Genomic DNA, 21,895 nt, shown 5'->3' with positions numbered 1-21,895 from the left:
TTTTTGTTTTTTTTGTTTTTCAAGACAGGGTTTCTCTGTGGCTTTGGGGCCTGTCCTGGAACTTGCTCTGTAGACCAGGCTGGTCTCAAACTCACAGAGATCCACCTGCCTCTGCCTCCCAAGTGCTGGGATTAAAGGCGTGCGCCACCATCGCCCGGCTCCTTGTTTTTATAAAAAGCAGTTATTCATTTTCACTGATGATATTGACAGCTTGTTTCTGATTTTAAAGATACACTTCTCAGCCGTGTGAGATTGTGGTAGATTGTGGACCATTTACTGACAGAAGTGGGCTTTATGAAAGACTGCTGATGGAATTAGAAGAAGCACTTAATTTTATCAATGATTGTAATGTATCTGTACATTCAAAGGAAAGAGATTCTACTCTGATTTCCAAACAGGTAAGTATGTGCAGAGTCTCTCTCCGTTGAGCACTGCAATGAAGGAGTACTTCTGCTGAGGCTCTTTCTCCCACATTTCAGTTTAAACTATCTTATTAGTGCTGGACAGTTTTCATTGAACATGTGATAGCTAGCATGTGTTAAGTTTGGGTTTGTTTGACAGTCACTTGAGTGTTATAACCCTCCCCCTGCAGGACTAGGAATTTGGATTATGCCTGTTTAAGAAGCGAGTCCAGTTTGTTTTGTTTTGCTTTGCTTTTGGTCAGATGAGTTAGTTCCTGCTGAAACTTTTGGTCTGGGTCCTCTGCTGTTTCCTAACATTTGTAACAAGAATACCCCACACCTGCAGCAGCAGCTGCAGCACTCTGCCTTTTATCCCGTTGGAAGTAAAAATTATGAGACCCATTCCTGGCCTTCTGAGTCTGGTCTCAGGAGGGTGCCCGTAGGACTAATGAGTTTGAGAAGCCCTTCCAGTGATCCTGATGGTCATTGATGCTTGACAACTAGTGACCACTGTAGGTCTTTGCAGTGATTTTTTTTTTTTTTAAATATCAATGTTCACTTAAATGTGATCAGAATTTCTCGTGTTTTTTTTTTTTTTTGTTTGTTTGTTTGTGTTTTTTTTTCCCCCGGCAATGTCCAGGTTGTTTTTTTTTTTTGTTGTTTGTTTGGTTTTTGGAGACAAGAGTCTCACTGTGTATCTGTGTATCTTCAGTTGTCCTTGAATTCACTCTGTAGGTAAGTCTGACCCTTAACTCACAGAGATCTGCTTGCCTTTGTCTCCTGAGTGCTGGGATTAAAGGTGTGTATCACTATGCCTGGCCTTGGTTGGGTTTTTAAACCCTATGAATCTTGCTTAGTTCATTTTCAATCCAACGTCCTTGCTGGCATATAGAACTGGTAAATGCCACATGTAGAGCCTGGCTGTACATTTTTATTCAACTTAGCTGAAGTTATAAGTTGGGCTACTCTGGATAGGCTCCAAGGTGAGATTCTGGATTTTACTGAGTGCTTTTTATTATAATGAAGCCAGAGGGGACTGTGCACAGTGGTGTACAACTGTCCCGCCTTTGTAGAGGAAAGTGCTGGTGCTAGCCTGGCAGAATTCACCCATACTTCCTAACATTCCATTTTAGTATTATATAGTAGAAACAACATATGTATGAATGACTAGGGAATGTGGGATATGAGTACAATTGAAGGGACATTACTGTGGTCTTTGAAGAGTAGGGCTTTTCTGAGTTAATGCACTCCATAGTTCTTTACAGGGCTTAGTAGGGACCAGATGATGCAGTTGTAGTTGTACAAATCCTTCATCTAAAGGTTAGCTTTTAAAATCTCTCACAGTTACATATTTTAGCTGCTATTTATTGTCTTTACTGGGAGAAAAGGAGATAATTCTAGGCATAGATCTTTGACAGGAAAATTGGGAAGGCTGCTAAGCTGTGCCTCTAATGTTAGGGAATTAAAGTCTCTGTGTTCCTGTTGGGGTAAATTGGTTTTGAAGAAATGCTTTAGGACAGCTGAAGTTCAGCTGTTTGAAAGTATGTGATGATTATCCAGCTTTTGGTTTTCTTTATTTTTCTCCTAGATACTCTCAGATTGCCGTGCAGTGTTGGTTGTTCTGGGACCCTGGTGTGCGGACAAAGTAGCCGGCATGATGGTAAGAGAACTGCAGAAGTACATCAAACACGAGCAAGAGGAGCTGCACAGGAAGTTCTTACTGTTTACAGACACTTTGCTGAGGAAAATACATGCACTGTGTGAAGAGCACTTCTCACCTGCCTCACTTGACCTGAAGTATGTGACTCCTAAAGTAATGAAACTGCTTGAGATCCTGCGCAAATACAAGCCCTATGAGCGACAGCAGTTTGAAAGTGTTGAGTGGTACAATAATAGGAATCAGGATAATTATGTGTCCTGGAGTGATTCTGAGGATGATGATGATGATGAAGAAATTGAAGAAAAGGAAAAGCCAGAGACAAATTTCCCTTCTCCATTTACCAATATTTTATGTGGAATTATTTTTGTGGAAAGAAGATACACAGCAGTTGTCCTGAACAGGTAATTGTCTGAGCCAGTGTCTGTCCCATGCAGAACAAAGCAGGTTTTCATGTGAGGAAACAGTGCTGTGAGGGCTTGGAGAGCCTGCACACAGGCTTGTTTCTATCCTTTACGAGGTCTCATCTGGAATTGGTGTGTCATGCTATCCTGAATTAACACATAAAATGTCTATAGTCACTTTCTCTAAAAACTAATTTTGTCACAACTGACATTTCTGTCTTAAAGGATGCTAATTCATTCTAATTAATCCAAAGTAGAGAACATACAGAAAAGTTGAGTTGAAGTAAAGCATGACTTGTTTTGTGTGCAGTTGCTGAATTCAGGTCAGTTGTCAGTCAGCATTTGACGTATTAGGCTTTGCGTTGAGCATGTCTCACACAACTGTTTCTGTATACGTTCTTAGCATATACTTGATCTGAGTATTGAGGGTGAATTTTTTTATTATTAAAAATTTCCCTTTTAATGTGATACCGTGAAATGCTGTTCTGGTTTCTGGGCATATAGGTCCTGAAGTCCTTAGAACCTTTAAAATGATAAGTATCATTTGTATGCTAAAAAATTGTTTAGTCTCAGGATGGGGGTTGGTCTAGAATGATCTAGGCAAGATTGGAACATAGCCTTTTCCAAGTGTTTGAGGAAGACTGAGTTGATGACCAGTGACCACTGATTTAACCAGTCATACCATATAAGAACAGTTTCATAAACCCAGAAGATTAGAGGAGAGAGCTTCCGGGTCACTGAAGTTCCTGGATGGTGTGGACCTAGGAAGGGTAAAGTCATGTGTCCCTCCTCACTTGTCTTGCCTTGTGAATCCATTCATCTGTATCCTTTATATTAACCTGTATAATAAACCAGTAACAGTGTTTTGGACCCTTTGGCTGCTCTAAAGAGGACGCTGCTTGGGACTTGGGACTGGCATCTGAAAACTAGGAGCATTTCTTAGAGACTGGACCTTTCAGGCTTTGGGATCTGATCATATCTCCAGGTTGATAGTGACAGAATCAAATTAAGTTACAGGCACAAGCAATGTGTCGTCTTCTACAGAACCGATAGTTTGCTGGGGAAAATTCTGAGGTCACAAGTCTTCTGTTATTGACTTCTGTGTTTGAGAACATAGGAGGAAGGACCATTGTTCAGTCTTCTAGGCTGCACTGGGGAGAATTTAGAGGGAGATTCGCTGTTTAGTTTGGTTTATAGACTGCATATTAAAACATTTTGAGTTAGCCAGATGGTGGTGGCACACATCTTTAATCCCAGCACTTGGGAGGTAGAGATAGGCGGATCTCTGAGTTCGAGGCCAGCCTGGTCTACAGAGATAGTTCCAGGACAGGCTCCAAAGCTACATAGAGAAACCCTGTCTTGAAAAACCAAAACCAACCAACTACACAAACAAACAAAACCATTTTGATTTGGAAGAGAATGTTACAAAGTTCTGAGAATATTAGTGAAAGTAATGGTTAATCCCTGTTTCTATCCTTTTAATAAATATTGTTGTTTTTTTTTTTTTTCTGGAAACCTGGACACAGAGCTGTGCTTTAACTATGAGTCAGGTAGTCATTTAATATATGGTGTGTTTGGTTTTTTTAGTAGATATTCTATCATTTTCTTCCTTAAGAGGGTCCTTATTATTTTGTACTTAAGACTGTACTTTTCTGGGAGATCCATTAATTGGCCAAGTTTGATCCCTGAGAGCCTTTTCTGAAAGTAGTCATCTCTGAGGAGAAATTAAGCTTTGTTTCCTGAGGTAATTGGGATTTTTTTCTTAACTGCTTCTTGAATGTTTAGGAATTTTAAGTTTTTTGAATAATGGGAAATTGGATTGGATAGCAGTCATCTGGTACTTTTCAGGTGGGTGATTTTGCTGGTCACTGAGCCTGGGCCTCTTGATGGATATGAAGTGAAATAACTTGAGGTATGGAATTATATTTAAAAAGGACATTAAGGTTGGAAGGGACCTCACTGAGCATCTAATCCAAGCACTTAGTTCTAAAAAATGCTGCAGGAGGAAAAGTGATTTGCTCAAAGTTAAATTGCTAGTCAGTGGCAGAGACAGTTCTAGAATCCTAATACCCAGCTCTCGACTTCCATTTCTTTCTACAATCATAACGCTCCTGGGTGTCCCTGAGCAACAGAACCGAGTGCTTTCAGCAGTAAGCAAGCCAGGGGACCAAAAAGGTGTGTGGCTGATGGAGGTGGCGATGGGGAATGGAAGTGGGGGGTGTTATTTCTTAGACTGGGGAAAAGGCATTTCAGTTCGGTGCCACACTGTGGATAGACTCCCTGCTCTGTGTATGACGGATGGCATTAGGATGAATGTTTTCTGGGCTTGGAGAGAATGCCCCCTTTATGAAAGCTTTTAAAGAACTCATGCTAGGATCTGCATGTGTTTTTAATGCAAAGATGTGTCCATTTTCATTGCAGAATTATTAGCCAGAAAAGGTTTACTTAAAATCAATCACTTCCTATTGACTTAAGGATCAGATTAATTGTGATAAGCTTTCATAAACTGTGGCTGGAGTTAGTATTCTAGGATGAATGAAGAGCTGTCTGAGGGTTGACTTTATGGCATCTAATTAAAGGTACAGTAGAAATTTTGTTCTAATAAACTGAGCTTAGAAAAACTTGGTGCAACCTGGAGTCTTTCCTCCCCTCTGTTTATAGGAGGAAAGCCTCCTTGGTGACAGAGTAGAAGATCTTAATACACAGGCTGCTTCATCTCCAGCCCTGCCAATCACACTGCTGCTGTGTGTGCTGCAAGCCCAGCTTGTTCTCCCTCTTGCAGTCTGTCTTGTGTATCCTCACTGCAGTGTTTACAGTACTCCATGGGGGGAAGATGACACCTGTCCCAGACCCAGGTGTCAGAAGGTGGTGCCCAGGTACTAAGTTCAGTCTTCTCTCTCTGCCTTTCTAGGATTGTGTGGTACCACCATTGGACAGACCTGCATGTATATCCTGTCTGTCTCAAACTTCTCCCTCTCTAATACTTTTCATTCTGAACTATTTTTAATTTACAGAGCAGATGGATAGAGTCCTGTGTTCTCTCATCAGTTTCCCTATGATTAAGGCCCATGTCTCAATCAGGGAACCAACATTAGTGTAGTGCTAGACACTTCACCCCTGGATTTGTCTGTTTTCCATTTTTCTGTTTCTGTCCTCCAAGTGAATTTTGCTTTGAGATGTAGTCAAGACTAACCTACTAACAAGATAGAATCTCAAATTAGTGCTCTTTGTGTCTTAGACATTTGCTGGGGTTACTGGGGTTACATGTTTAGCTCTATTCCTTTTGCACTTTTTTTGTGGTGGGGGGCAGGATCCCCTTTAGTGCAGACTGGTTTCAAACTCACTGTGTAGCTGAGGACAACCTTGACTCTTCCTTGTAATTAATTGGTTTGATACAATTGTGTGTTGCCACCTCAGTTTTCCTGTCCCCCCAGGGATCATATAGCATTGTTGTTGTCTCTTCAGTCTTCTCTGGTCTTTCCTTGTTTCTGAGGGTCTTGAGGCTCAGGAATATTGGTCAGGTATTTAATATGCTGCTGCTCCATTTGGACTGGCTGGTGGTGTTCTCAGGGTTAAGCTAGGAGTAGGGGATTTCAAAGAATACTGTAGAGGTGGCACTTCTCTCTGGTCATGTCAGACTAGGGACTGGCTTAACAAAACCGTCATTGATGAAGTTCAATTTCCTGTTAGTGTCTGCCAACCTTCCTACTGTGAAGTTTCTCTTTTCTTAATTTATGCTTTGAAAGCAAATTTCCACATTTAGGCCGTCTACAGAAGGAAGGAATGATTAACCTCCACTTCCTGGGAAGGCAGCATATATATGCCTGTTGTTTGGAAATTGTCCTTAATTCCTTAATCCTGTTTATTTACCTTTCAGTTTGTATTTATTGGATCAGTGCAGACCCATGTCTGAATTTTGGATCATAACCTTACCAGTAGTGTGCTATTCATTCAGATGCCCAGTTGTTTTCATCGGGGCCGCTAGGAACTATTTGTGGGTGGCTTCTTTGCTCCTTTATACACCTTCATTCCTTTGTGTTTTAAGTACTTCTTTACTTGGCTAACAGATGCTTCATCACTGTTCTTATCTTAAAAGGGCTTTGTAGATTGCTTTAATGTGTTGATAATGTATGTGTGTATATTTACACACACATGTGTTACACTGACACATAGCATAAGGATTAAGGGACACTGGTGTATATATGTGTGTTTGTGTGCATGTGCGCACATGTGTGTGTGTGTGGCTCTTGTATTTTCTTTTGCCATAATCAACCATTTTTGCAATGGACCTCTCCTCTTCATACCCATTTTACAGGCACATATTTTGTAAATTTATCTAATTTTAAAACCTATGCATCTGTATCTGCATCTATAAAATAGTAGTAACACCTCCTCCCTCTTACTGTTAGTACACGTCAGTGTACACAGAAACGGTGCACTGTCCTATGACTATCAGGGGTCAGGATAGGAGCTGGGCACACTGACAGATAGTTTAAGGGTTAAGGGACACTGGGTAGGGAAGTGTTGTAATGTACTTCAAGTACACGGTAGATATTTTAGATGTTTGTGCACAAATGTGTTCATTCTGTTGTGTCTGTATTCCGTAGCATGTGTGGTCATAAATCAGTTTCTGTAATCTAGTTCTCATGTACACTTCTCTGTGTTTGGTCATGCCATCCTAATCCACCTGGGGAGGCATCATGTGGCACATGGTATGGTCCTCCCTCTGCCCGAGTGCCGAAGAGAGGTTGAAAGTACTTGTATGGACACTCTGAGAAGCAACTTGACAAGAGTTTTATGCTTCCTAAATGTAATACAATTGAATTTCAATGTTTTAAGTTTCATCTTCTTAGTAGTTTTTTCTATGGAATTTTACAGAAATACAGGGTTTTGGTGAGTTGGAAGTTTTTGAAAAATCTGGTTCTTTACTTTGATGTTGTGGATCCAGGGAGAACCATGGAGCTTAGCACATAGCTATCAACTTTCTTTCAAAGCCACAGGCACAGGGTGGGCCTTTTCACCTGTTCCATCATCTGCCAAGAAATCTTAAAGAAGTTTGTGCTAATCGCTTATTAGCTTGCTGAGGATAGCGGACACTTCTTTTCTTTTCCTTGATGCCTATGACTTAGGCTTGGGACATGGTTAGGCATTCTCTTCATTAGTCTAGGTGAACAATCATTTCTGCTTAATGTTAACAGCATATATACATAACATTACATTGTTGCTTACAAGGTATTTTTACTAATGTGCATATTGTCACTTCAATTCTACAATTAGATGTCAGCATCATTAAGGCAAAATAAATTCCTGTTAGTATTTTCATTTTTTCAGCTAATTGAAGCCTGCCAGCTTGATAATTTGGGCAAAACACATTCTTAATTAGTAGTAACTTGAAGTGCATTTTAAAACCACCCATTCAAATTGATGCTTGTTTGTGTAAAACTAAAATGAACAGTATATGTTATTTCTAAGGTAATTTATTTCAGATTTGGGGCTTTGGAGCATGCTGCTTGTTTTCATGTGATTCTGTTTTTTTGTTGCCCACATTGTGTATTCATCACAATAATGCAACAGACCTTGGAATGGGAGATCAGGAAGCCTCTGAATTTAAACATTTAAAGTCATTGAGTCCTAGAACAGACTGGCTAGCCTGCTGACTGGAGGCACAAGATACTCTACATGGCCACCACATTTTGCCAGCTCTTTGATATTAGCCTGTTTCATCTATTTTTTAAAAAGGATGGTTTGACTTAAAAATGCAACTTTCCATTAGGAATTTATACTACATAGCATGATTTCAGAGGGACCATGTGGAGTCACTTAGGTCAGGTGTGGAACCGTTTATCCTGTGCTGAGTCTTTGAATGTGGGTAGTTCCAAATAGCTGTAATGGCAGCACTGGCTGTTAACCTTCGGTCTCTGTAATGTGATCCATCCTGTAGCTCTTTTCCATGTTTAGTCAGAAGGCCCCTTTGGGTTTCTGGCACTACAGGTTAATGCCAAGGAGCAGGTGAGAAAGGGGCCATAGCTTGGGGCTCCTTCATAACATTGTGGTTATGGCATTGCTGTGAAAAAGCCCAGGACTCTGCCGGGTGAACGCTGTAACTCATGGGCTGGGAACCAAAAGAGAATCTGAATTGAGCTGACAGGCCCCACTTTCCCAAGAACTCTGCTTCTAGTGATCATTGTAAGATGACCTAGGTGGACCACTGTCACACCTGTGGGGGAACGTGTGAGGTTAGGCTGCACTCACTGCTCTGCAAGAAGAGAGCCTGTCGTCTTTACAAGTCTGGGGTGTGGTTCTCTGACTAGCTTGGTCCCATCCTGGGACACCATTTTGTTAAGTCATCATCCCTACTTTGGAGGTTAGAAGTAAAGTGACCTTTTTACTTGTTAGTGTGAGCCAGCTTTACAAATACCCAGCCTGCAAATGTGTATAATGAGAAAGGACACTTTTTTTTTTTTTTTGGAAACTTGTTAGGAAGAAATTACCAAGCTTTAGCTGTCAACTTAACACAGCCTGGAGTCACCTGAGAGGAGAACTTCAATTGAGGATCAGATTGGTCTTGGGGATGGGGGGATTTCCTTGCTTGTTAATTGAAGACCCAATGCACTGTGGGTAGTACCCTCCTTAGAAGGTATAACTGGGCTATATAAGAAAGCTGGCTTGTGAACCTTCCAGCAAGCATCATCTTCTGTTCCTGCTGTACATTTTTGGTTGCGAAATACATTCCTTGGTCAGAGGTAATGCTATGTAGACTAGTATGCTAGACGACCAATCAAGTTCCCTCCTTGAATTCCTGCCTCAGCTCCCTCAGTGATGGACTGTGACCTGACATTGTAAGCTGAAATGGCCCCATTCCTCCCCAGCATTGCTTTTGGTAAGAGTGTTTTGTCACAATAACAGAGGTAAAACTAAAACTAGAGCAACTGTTTTGTTAGGGGTGTTGGCCCACACAAGACAAGAGCAAGTACAAACTCTGGACTTGTATTCCTATTTCAAAGGAAACCTTAGACTAGATTTTAAGGGTCTGGAGAGAAGGCTCAGTGATTGAGAGTACATACTACTTTTCCAGAGGACCAGTGTTTGGTTGCTGTATTGGGTGACTAACGACAGTCTGTAATTCAGTTCCAGGAATTCTGATGCCCTCTTCTGGCCTCTGTTGGCACCGTACACATGTAGTACACAGACAGAGAAGCAGGCATTGTGCATGGGCACACTAAAAGTAGAAAAATGGAAAGTAAAAAAACTCAAAAGTTAAAATGATTTTCCTTGGAAGTGTTTAACTCCATGTCTCTTACTTCCTTAGATTGATAAAGGAAGCTGGCAAACAAGATCCAGAGCTGGCTTATATCAGTAGCAACTTTATAACTGGACATGGCATTGGGAAGAACCAGCCTCGCAGCAAACAGATGGAAGCAGAGTTCAGAAAGCAAGAGGAGGTGACAATGACAACAGTGGTTCTTAATAAGCTGAGAAACCTGGGACATGAAAACTCTTTCTTCTTAGTTCCCCAGCAGTTATTTCATTTTCTCCTTTTCTTTCCCCCACCCCGCTTTCCTTTCTTTGTAATAATATATTACTTGTTTATAAAGAGATCTGCTGTTCTCATGAAGTGACTAAGGGTTGTTGACATACTCAAAATTAGAATAGCTTCTGGTGAATTAATTTGTTTTAATTGTCAGTAAGTAGTCCATTTTCTTTCATGGATTTACTATCAGATATCTACATCTCATAGGAGAATAAATAAGACCATGACTACTATAGCCTTCACAGACCTGCAGAGCAACAACTATAGTCTTCTTGAGGTGTTTTTTAATGCTTACCTTTAAAGGCATACCTTTTTTGATATATCTAAAAATCACTGTAATTTATAAATGTAGCTTAAAATTGTGCATAACTTTCAAAAATCTTATACAGGAAACTGCATATAAAGATGCTAAAATCTAAGTGTTACGGCAGACAGGATGCATTTGTTTGTTTTCTATTTAACTTAAAATTAGCAGAATAATTTCTGTTATAGGCATGTGGTCTTAGCATTTTGAGCAGATTTTTGTCTGGGAAGTCCAAGAGCCAGTCTGATACCTGTCTGAAGAGCAACGTGTGCTATATAACTTAGCCAAGCCATGTTGAGAAATAGATTAGTTTCTTTTCTTATAACTGACAAAATCCACAGAAGCAGCTTAAGTAAGGAATGGTTTGTTTTGCTTCATGATATAAGAGTACTGTGGCAGGAATGGGATCGTGACGGTAGTATGAGACAGCTGGTCATATTGCATCTTTAGTAAGAAAGCAAATAAATGAATATCTGTGCTTAGCTTGCTATCCCCTTGTTGTTGAGACCTGGACCCCTAAGACATGGATTGATGCTGCCCTTCCTGCATTTAAGGTGGATCATCTCTAACTTTACTTAAACTTCTCTGGATACATTTTTACAAAGAGGTCCAGTGTTGACAAAAGTTTCTGTCCTGCCTGGTCAGTCCCAAAGAAACATACAGAGGTCTACATTAATTATAAACTGGTCTATTATTAGCTCAGGCTTTCTTATTAACTAATTCTTACATCTTAAATTAGCCCATAATTCATAATTCTTGTCTGTTAGTCATGTGGCTTGGTACCTTTTATCAGTGAGGCATTTTCATTTTGCTTCCTCTTGGTCTGGATAATGACTGCAGACTAAGTCTTCCAGAATTCTCCTGATCTCTTTGCCCCACCTCTATTTCCTGCCTGGTTGCCCCGCCTATACTTCCTGCCTGGCTACTGGCCAATCAGTTTTCTTTAAGTAATACAGTGACAAATCTTTACAGGGTAGAAGACTATTGTCCCACAGCAGTTCAGAGGTCTATCTTCTAAGTGTTCTAAGCTAAATCTCATCAAGTTCACTAATCAGAATTAGACATCACAGATGGAAATGGGATTTTAAATTTTGTGTGAAAATACTTACCTCTTGTTTTAATTATTTTTTTAAAATAAGTTTCTCAGGTGCTAGCAAATAAGCAAAGCTGTGCTTGTGACTTAATTCCAAGTGCACTTGGGGAGTTTAGTGATGGAGCTATGATGACATCTTTGCAGATCTTTGCATAACACAGTCTCACAGACAGTGGGTGTCACTGTGGCAGGACAAAGCAGTAACAGGTCTCCAGGAGGGGCTCACTGCATTACTTGTATGGGTTATATGCTTGTGGTCAGTAAGGAGAAGCCTGAAGTCTGAAGGCGTGCAGTGAAAAGTCCTTTAATTAAATCAAGGCTTGTGGGCTTGTGACTGTGGCCTTGTTGGTTCTGTAGTAGTTTTCTTCCCTAGATTGACATTAGAGATGGTGTGTATCCAGGGAGTATGTCAGAAATGGCCACTGCTAATAATTTTGTAATGTTTTCTCTTGGGAAATTTCTTAGAATTGTTTTTCTTGGTGAATCTTTTTCAGGTACTTCGGAAATTTCGAGCTCACGAGACTAACCTGCTCATTGCAACAAGTGTCGTAGAAGAGGGTGTGGATATTCCCAAATGCAACTTGGTGGTTCGTTTTGATTTGCCCACGGAGTATCGATCATATGTTCAGTCTAAAGGACGAGCACGAGCCCCGATCTCTAACTATGTGATGTTAGCAGATACAGACAAGATAAAGAGCTTCGAAGAAGACCTTAAGACCTACAAAGCTATAGAAAAGGTGTAATCACAAAGTTAATCTCTTCCTTTTTATGTGTGTGCATGGGAAGAGTAAAAGGTTGTTCTACAGAGCCCTGTCTTGTCTCAGCAGTGTGTACATATAAGGAAGTTGAGATGATTACAGAAATCTAGAGTGCCCCAGTAAAATATCCGTGCCAAAGGACCTGAAGGTCATTTGAAAAGTGTGTCTGATGGGCACTGTAAATGTGAACAGCATAGTACCAGTGATTGAGTTGTGGCAGGAGAGTGATGAGACAGTAGTTTACCAACAAGACACTGATGTGTCTTTTGTGTGTGCATGCACAGTGCCAGATAATCCTTGTACAGTGTATTTCCATATGGCTGGAGCTGGGAGGATTCTGTGGAGAGCTTTGCTGCAACAAATGGCTTTGGGATTTTTGAAGTATATTAGGAGAGATGGTTGTGTCACACAGCATACATGAAAAGATTTTTTTTTAGAACAGGGTTTTATTGTGTAGCCCAGGCTGGTCTAGAACCCACGGTCATTGTGCTTCAGCCTCCTGAATGCTAGGGTTATAGACGAGTGCCACCATGCCTGGGTACAGAGTTTTCTCTGTAGATACAAAGTCAGAAAGCTAACATGTTGCAAAGAAGATTCTTGTTCTCACCCTATATCTTGTTTATGAATGCTCAGATCTTAAGAAACAAGTGTTCAAAGTCAGTGGATGGTGCTGAGGCTGACGTTGATGCCGTTGTAGATGATGATGATGTGTTCCCACCATATGTATTGAGGCCTGATGACGGGGGTCCACGAGTCACGATTAACACTGCCATTGGACACGTCAACAGGTGAGGGATTAGATCATTTGTCAGTGTTTGAGGTCGAAGTCTAAACCTGCAGCATCATGTGGTCTCTCTCTATGGGTGCATAAATGGCAGCTTTACAACAGGACATTGGCAGACTGTACTCAGTGGCAAGTGCTACCACCAAGAAGAATAAAGGTACAGTGAGCACAGTGAGACAGTTTGAGCAGTCATACTTCAGGACAGATTAGCCAAAAATATATAAACTGAGCTTAATCTTGAGAAAAATCTATGGAAACTCCAAAAGATAGAGGTGCAAAACAAGGTCACTTAGATCAAGGAAAGATCAAAGATACGGAGATATGACAGCCTGGTGCAACCTCATGCTTTGATTACAAAGAATGTTTTTGTGAAACTTGAATGGTTTTTCTGGGTGAAGGGCAGGTGAGAATTCCCTAGCATTCCGACAGCATTTTAATGTTTAAAATAGTTTTCAAGGTAAAAATGTGAATTAATTCTTACATTCATTTGCACCTTTGTTTTGCCCTTAAATGAGATTTATCCTGGTATATAAACTAGGCCTGCTCAGGAGAAAATTAATTATACTGAAATCCAAATTAATTCTTGAAAATGATAGTTGATTGCTAATGGAAAATTCAGCACTACACAGTACAAAAATTTAAAGTGGAATGAGTTCTTTGCTTATGTTTTAATTGTGGTTGTTTTCTGTGGTCCTGTTTCTTAATGGCAGTGAATAATAATGGTGTTGGGAAATGGACTTGTGGGCATGAGCTGTACCCTTAGCAGGCATTGGGGTGTCCTACTGTCAGGCCTCTTTGTAAGAAAAGCCAGACATCTGCCTACTTATGTGTGCCATGCGAATACATTTATATCTACATTATGTCTCATCCTTTGCTTCTGCTGACCCCATTTTTACTGTGGCTCGAGGTTCATTCTAAATTTCTTTTTTTCTCTGCACTTCCCTCTTCCTGTGGTGAGAAAGCTGATCCAGTGTGCTCAAGTGTCAAGTGTGTGCTCAGCCCACCCGTCTAGCGGCCTCTCCTCTCTTCCTAGCACCCTAGCTGCACGGGTCTTCCCCTGTGAGTTTTCAGGCCTGCTTCCTGCTCTGCCGCCATTTTATGCTACCACTCATGGACCTTCTGATTCTGGTGCCCTCTAGGTTCAACCTTAGGCTTTCCTGCTGTCCTGATACCTTCTTTACATATGCCATGACTGCTGGCAAGTGTGAGATAAGAAACTGATGCCGCTAATGCACTCTCGTTGCTACATCAGAGCACTTCTCTGTATTGTGCAGTATCAGAACACTAGGTGCAGGGCAACCTTTTAAATGCAAGCTTCAGTTTTAATTAAAATAAGATTAAATAATGTAGTTTCCTAGTTAACACATATCCATTTCCAGTGCCCAGTTCTGTCCTATTCAAGGTAAAGGAGCCACAAAGAACATTCCTTATGCAAATGGCAGCCTAACAGGCGATGTTGTGAATGTTGAGACAGTTTTCTATCAGTTCCTCGTGTGTAGATTCAACTTCAGAATTCTTTTCTTCACAGATATTGTGCTCGATTACCAAGTGATCCGTTTACACATCTAGCTCCCAAATGTAGAACCCGAGAGTTACCTGATGGTACATTTTATTCAACTCTTTATCTTCCGATTAACTCACCTCTCCGAGCCTCCATTGTTGTAAGTTAAGAAAAAGACATGACTTGCATTGAAGTATGCCATTAGGGCTTGTCTAGCTTCTCTAAGACATCCAAGTTATAAATTTGGTTTTAAATCTATACTCTAAAAAATTATTTGTAAGTCACATAGTTCTATGTTCATATTTTTATAGACTACACTCTGCAAACTCTTTGAACTTGACCAGATGACCCCTGGAAGTTCTCTTTAGGCTCTTAATAATTTTAACCTTTTTAAGAAATCAGCTGTGGCTTTGCATGCAGTGATTCAGAATTCATTAAATATAGTTCAGCTGCTCTGGCTGAAATTTGCCTTTTGTAAACTACTGCCCTTTCTTTGACCCAATACTAATTTGTTGTATTTGATGTTGCAAAGTGAGTAATTTAAAGTCCACAGAAAAGCTTTTCCATATTAATATATATCAGTTAGATTCTAATATGTCTTTACCTTTTTGTTGTGTATTTGTTGACTAATGAAAATATGCTTTAAACTATATTAAAATGCATATTTACTTGACATTGTAACGTCTTAGTTTTAAACTCCTTTTTTACTAGTCATGGTTTTAAAAGATGGGTATTTCAGAGTTGGATGTTTCTTGGTGGTAGAGCCCTTGCCTCATTTGTGTGAAACTCTAGATTCCACTCCCAGCACCACCAGAATTTGGGGAAACAAACAAATAAACAAACAAAAACCAGCTAGAATTTTTGAAAACTTGTTGGTATTTTTAAACTTGTTCTGGCAAGTTGGGCATCAGCAACAGTACCAGGGCAGAGGTTCCGAGGCTGTTCAGTGTGTTGGTAAACTGTGTTGTTGCTTTCAGGGTCCACCAATGGGCTGTGTACGGTTGGCTGAAAGAGTGGTAGCTCTCATTTGCTGTGAAAAACTGCACAAGATTGGTATGTAACATGTTTGAAAGCATATGTGAGTGAAAAAAAATGACAGAATTATACAACAAAAGTACATGGAGGCCTCTGCAGGTTTCTGGAGCTTGTCAGGGTTTAGACTTGCTGCTTTTGCTATACTTTGGTGGGTTTAATATATATTTTCTGTAACTCAGAGACCCTACAGTGCTGGGCAGGACTCTTGACTTTTTTACAGTTTCACTATAAACAGCTGCCACTTTTTACTTCTGTTATTGACCCTTTTTAAATACATAAAAATGTGCTAACTATTGGATCCTGAACTGTCCACATAGTTTGTTAGACTATCAGGTTAGTCTATATTGGTGAAGAAAATAATCCTTTAAATAGGAAAAAAAAAAAAGCTTGTGTTTAAAAGGGATGTGTGGTACTAGCCTACTGATACTTTATTTTTGGATCTTAGATTTTGTAGGCTTGCCCATGCTGGACTTAAGTGTCAGGATAGATCCTCTACATTGTTACCTGCTGTCACTTTTACATTGTTTTTAAGATTTATTTATTTTATGTGTATGCATGCTTTGCCTGCATTTGTGTATTTGTACCAGGTGTGTGCCTGGTATCTGTGGGGGACAGAAGAAGGCATCGGGTCCTCTGGAATTATAATTACATATGGTTGTGAGCCACCATGTGGGTTCTGGGAACCAAACCCAGTTCTTCTGCTCTTAACTGCTGAGCCATCTCCTACATTTTTAAAGGCAAAAGACTTTTAATTACCATCATTTTTTTTCACTTGCTTCCTCAGTATTGTGTTGTCTTAGGTTATTTACTTCTTAGGCAAAATTTATGTTGCTGACATAAGCTCTCTTAAATGTCTTAGGTGAACTGGATGAACATTTGATGCCTGTTGGGAAAGAGACTGTTAAATATGAAGAAGAGCTTGACTTACATGATGAAGAGGAGACCAGTGTTCCAGGAAGACCAGGATCCACAAAGCGAAGGCAGTGCTACCCTAAAGCAGTTAGTATTGGTTAGAACTGAATAAAAATCAGACTTTCTGACTCTATTTCCTGCAAGATCAAATCCTAAACTGCTCTGCTCAGATGTTTTCCCAGATGCTTGTAACTCGGACCAACTGTGGGTCTCAGTTCATTCTCCTGATTCCCAGCATCCCCAGAAGCTCCCTTTACTAGACGTTCACTATTCTGGGCTTGTTTTCTGGTTTTGTCTTGTCTATCAAAAGGATATTTGAAATTATTACATTCTGCTCAGAAGGAGCTTACTTCATATAAGAAGATATTCTTTAGTGGGACGATTCTAGTCTTTTCGCCCTTGCTGCTTAGATCATCACTCACATGGTGAAGTAGGCAGATGAAAAGGCTGCTCTGCAGGTGATGGGAAGGGGCATCAAAAGATGGAGGAGATTGTGCTGTGAATCTGCCTGACCTGTGATATCCTAGCAGAGATCAAATATCAGCATCTCATGCTTGACAGAAGTTTTGATCTTTAAAATACTAACATTTTTAGCAAATAAGGTTCCCAAATGAAAGCAAACTTCATTGTGTTTTATCTCACCTAAATATGTGTTTCTTACTTTGTTTTTGCAGTTTTTACTTAAATATCTGTACCCTAACTAAGCATTTTCAATATTTAAAAGTCACACTTCTTTTCAAATCCTGTTATCTATTTTTGTGTAGTTTTTTTGCCCTTTGTATTCACTTTTCCTGTTGAACAAATTTATTGTAATAAATACTACTGGTGCTGTCTCTTGAGACACATGGTGTCTATCTCGCCTCCTTGACCAACCCATTTTGTCTTCTTAGATAATCAGAACTGTCTCTTAGCCAGTGCATAACAGGTGTAACTGTGAATCACCATTGCAGTGTGCCAGTGAACCTCAGAGCTGTAGACACTAATCTATGAGTCTTGTTAATATCGAAAGCTTAGAAAATCTGATGTAATTTTACCATGATTCATTCTCATAATGAGAGCTGTTAAAATTATGCTAAAGTAGTAGAGCTGGCTCAGCAGGCCTGATCCTACACAGTAGAAGAGAACTGGCTCTGACAAGCTGTTCTCTGATCACCACAAGCATGCATGGCATGAGCAGTGTATTATAACATAGGTAAACTTAGGCCAATGTGAAGCTCAGACCTGACAAATATTGACCTACCAGAAATCTTTTTTTTATATATAAAGATTTATTTATTTATTATGTATACAGTCTTCTGTCTGCATGTATACCTGCAGGCCAGAAGAGGGTGCCAGGTCTCATTACAGATGGTTGTGAGACACCATGTAGGTACTTGGAATTGAACTCAGGTCCTCTGTAAGAGCAGCCAGTGTTCTTAACCATTGAGCCATTTCTCCAGCCCCTTCCCAGAAATCTTAACATTTAGTACCGTAGCTACAAATATTCTCCGGCCTACTGGTCACCCTTGACCAGGTTTTCTCTGTCCACCTGTTCCCGAAGCCACTTAGGAAATAACCATCCTGAGGCTTAATATTAATTACATATTCTTTGATCTATTAGCTCAGGCTTCTTATTAACTATTATATCTTAAATTAACCCGTTTTTATTAATCTATGTATTGCCACAAGGCTATGGCTTTCCTGTAAGGTTCTGGCATCTTCCTCCTTTGGCAGCTACATGGTGTCTGCCTAACTTAGCCTTCTGAAAGATTCTTCCTCTCTCTGTTTGGATATCCCGCCTAATTATATTCTGCCCTGTCATAATTGACCAAAGCAGCTTCTTTATTAACCAGTGGTAATAAAACATATTCATAGCATACAGAGGGGAATCTCACATCAGAGTACCTTCTGAGCTTTTCTAAAATCCTAAGCCAGAAATAAATTTCTTGCCAACATGTAGAACAATGGGTATTTGTACTTGAACTTGATGCTTAATTCTATCCAATTCTAGATTCCAGAGTGCTTGAGGGAGAGTTACCCCAAACCTGATCAGCCTTGTTACCTGTATGTGATAGGGATGGTCTTAACTACCCCCCTCCCTGATGAACTCAACTTCAGGCGACGGAAGCTCTACCCCCCAGAGGACACCACAAGATGCTTTGGAATCCTGACCGCCAAACCCATACCTCAGGTAGACCCTTCACCATGTTGTTGAAAATGCCACTTAGAACTCAGAGATTGGGTAAACTAACACAGTAAACCTCTTGACTAAAGGATGCTTTGCTTTTCTTTTTGCTAAGATTCCTCACTTTCCTGTGTATACACGCTCTGGAGAAGTCACCATATCCATTGAGCTGAAGAAGTCTGGTTTCACATTGTCTCAACAAATGCTTGAGCTGATTACAAGACTCCACCAGTATATATTCTCACATATTCTTCGCCTGGAAAAACCCGCCCTAGAGTTTAAACCTACAGGCGCTGAGTCAGCATACTGTGTTCTACCTCTTAATGTTGGTAAGAAGGAACCCACTTTTCTGTGTTGGTTCATTGTAGCTGGATGGTGAGAGTTTTGCTGGTAACTGACTTATTGTGTATCCTGTGGATATTATTTACATGGACAGCTTGAGACTCATGGTAGTTTACCTTACATAGGACTCTCATCTGTGTTATATTTACCACACTAAAGAGTCTTTCTTCTTTTAAGTTAATGGCTCTAGCACTCTGGACATTGACTTTACATTCATGGAGGATATTGAGAAGTCTGAAGCTCGTATAGGCATTCCCAGCACCAAGTACTCAAAAGAAACACCGTTTGTTTTTAAGTTAGAAGATTACCAAGATGCAGTTATCATTCCAAGGTAGGTGTTTCAGAAGGAAAATAGCAGTACTTGCTGCAAAAGGGTTTGCTTGTTCACGTGCTGTGGATGTGAGCAGTGACATCTCTCACGTTCACTTCGGTCAAGCAAAAGCTCAAACTTCGCATGTGAAAGGATTTACTTTGTGAAAAGTATTTCTTATGTAAATAATATTGATAGCCTTTTAAATATAATCTTTATCCCTTTAATTCCAAAGTCTTATGAGAGAAAGAAGTTCATTGCGAACAGTGCTTGCGCCTCAGGCGTTCCAAGAGGATTATTGTTAGTAAGCCTCTGGACGGTGGGAAGAGCACTCATTCTTACTTTGCAAAATTATAGGGAATGGAAGTCTTGAGGCAATAAATTAAATCCAGATACTTTAAAAGAATTGGAGTGCTGGTTGATTGACTCTGACTTACATTCATAAATATTCATGACCTCTGCCTTTACTTTATTCCCCCCCCTCCAATCTGAAAGTCACATTTTAAAGATTTCACTGGACTATCACTATCATAGGTAATGTAATACATCTTGTGTATTGGATGCCTTATATTTACAAAGGATTTACTCTGTAGGGTGTTGCTAAGTTTTCTTTTTAATCTTTTTTATTTTATTTATTTTATTTTTATTGAAAAAAAATTTTCCGCCNCCTCCTCCCAGCCTCCCATTTCCCTCCCCCTCCTCCCGCCCCTCTCCCCCTCCCCCCACTGCTAAGTTTTCTTGATTGTTGAAACATACTTGAAGGAGGCATTAGCTTTTCATATTATCAAAGGAAAGAAATTTAGAAGAACAAACGGGGAAAGTGAAGAACCTGTTTTATTTACTTAATAGAAATAAAATTTTTTATTCTCAACCTCTTGAAATATATTTTTGGTATTTTAATTTTCACTAATGTTATTTATATTTAGCCATTTGAATTCTTAATGGTGATAGATGTTTCCACATTAATCCATTTGTGCTTTGAGGATAGTTGATGTACACAAAAAGACAACTTGATTTTCTTTATTTTTAGATACCGCAATTTTGATCAGCCTCATCGATTTTACGTAGCTGATGTGTACACTGATCTTACCCCACTCAGTAAATTTCCTTCCCCTGAATATGAAACTTTTGCAGAATATTATAAAACAAAGTACAATCTTGACCTGACCAATCTCAACCAGCCACTGCTGGATGTCGACCACACATCTTCCAGGTAAAAGCTGCAGAAATGACATTAGGTTGTGTATGGGGTTGCTTTCTAGGGGTCAGAGTGCCTCTGCCTACTCATGGACTTTGAAATCAAGAAATCCTTTGCACAAAAACTTGACCGGGTTGTAGAGGACTGTGCTGACTGAACTCCTTAGGAAGCTTGTAGGGATACCAAAGCTGGAGTCCAGCCACTGTGAGGGTGTATTGTTGTTTGCTTGTTTGATAAAATTGCTCTGAAATTTTTATAGACTTAACCTTTTGACACCTCGGCATTTGAATCAGAAGGGGAAAGCACTTCCTCTAAGCAGTGCTGAAAAGAGGAAAGCCAAATGGGAAAGTCTGCAGAACAAACAGGTAAATTAGTTGCTACTAGCACAACCAAATGTTCTCTAAAATGGTTCTTTTATTTTTTGTAATTATAATTGCATCATTTACCACTTCTTTTCTCCTTTTAAACATTCCCATATGCCCCTCCTTACTCTTTCAAATTCATGTTCTCTTTTTTCATTTGTTATTGTTGCAAACATATATATGTACATATACTTATATGTACACACACATAAATACAATGTGCTCAAACATGACGTATTTTAACATCTCTATAATATATTACCAAGATGACAATGACGTGTGAATTTCTGGGAGGTCATCATGGGTACTGAATTTATTTTGAATGCCTTTGTTGGTAAGATTGAGTTTTGCTGTTAACCATGGTCCATTGATGCATCATGGAGCCATCCTCATAAATCCAATTTAGGGTTAAAGGATTATTTTTAAAAGTTTGATATTAATAACATTTATGATTCTTATCATTATCCCTTAGTGAAATTGATCTTTTATTATTTGTATGTGCTTTATATTTATCAGCCTGTGTTCTTCTTTACTCTTAAGATACTAGTTCCAGAACTCTGTGCTATACATCCAATTCCAGCATCACTGTGGAGAAAAGCGGTTTGTCTCCCCAGCATTCTTTATCGCCTTCACTGCCTTTTGACTGCAGAGGAGCTAAGAGCTCAGACAGCCAGCGATGCTGGTGTGGGAGTAAGATCACTTCCTGCAGATTTTAGGTATGTCTGTGTTACTGGCCAGAAATTTAATTTGCAACAAAATAGAATTAAGTTAAAATTGTATTTTAGTAAAAGATGAAATGTAAATGTGGACACTTAAAACATGAAAATTAACTATATTGTTTGTTCCCTGGGTCACTAAACCTTTTGTTCTTGTCAAGTTAGAGAGAGGCAAGCTCCTGAAACAGCAAACATTTCTTCTTTCGTAGTAATGTTGAAATGAGGGTGAAAGTAGTCTTCTCAAAAATGAGTTATATATAAGAAAGCAGCAGCTTTCATTTGTTCTTATCTTTATCATTTCTTCCCTACTAGTAAAGTTCTGTATACCAAAGAAATTTTTGACTTAATCACTCAAATTAATTTTGGGATTGAAAGAACTTAAACATAATAGTCACATTATAATAGCTGAGTAATTGGTTCAGT

General features: G+C 39.6%; 1 protein-coding gene across 3 annotated transcripts in view; it reads left to right on the top strand.

Moving 5' to 3' along the window:
• The window catches only part of Dicer1 (dicer 1, ribonuclease III), a 70,458-nt gene that overhangs the window by 30,912 nt on the left and 17,651 nt on the right, over positions 1-21,895 (top strand). For all 3 annotated transcript variants that reach the window (XM_050151494.1, XM_050151495.1, XM_050151496.1), the window contains 14 exons: positions 230-398; positions 1,990-2,462; positions 9,772-9,904; positions 11,885-12,127; positions 12,782-12,936; positions 14,461-14,593; positions 15,411-15,486; positions 16,328-16,467; positions 18,371-18,550; positions 18,660-18,873; positions 19,064-19,217; positions 20,227-20,409; positions 20,654-20,759; positions 21,297-21,472. In XM_050151494.1, the coding sequence (XP_050007451.1) occupies positions 230-398; positions 1,990-2,462; positions 9,772-9,904; positions 11,885-12,127; positions 12,782-12,936; positions 14,461-14,593; positions 15,411-15,486; positions 16,328-16,467; positions 18,371-18,550; positions 18,660-18,873; positions 19,064-19,217; positions 20,227-20,409; positions 20,654-20,759; positions 21,297-21,472 (2,535 nt within the window). The remainder of the gene's footprint in view (positions 1-229; positions 399-1,989; positions 2,463-9,771; positions 9,905-11,884; positions 12,128-12,781; positions 12,937-14,460; positions 14,594-15,410; positions 15,487-16,327; positions 16,468-18,370; positions 18,551-18,659; positions 18,874-19,063; positions 19,218-20,226; positions 20,410-20,653; positions 20,760-21,296; positions 21,473-21,895) is intronic.

Source organism: Alexandromys fortis, unplaced genomic scaffold (genome assembly GCF_014885135.2).
Source record: "Alexandromys fortis isolate MF-2015 unplaced genomic scaffold, M_Fortis_MF-2015_v1.1 scaffold_63, whole genome shotgun sequence".
Lineage (NCBI taxonomy): Eukaryota > Metazoa > Chordata > Mammalia > Rodentia > Cricetidae > Alexandromys > Alexandromys fortis.
This window is presented reverse-complemented; position numbering and strand designations above follow the sequence as displayed.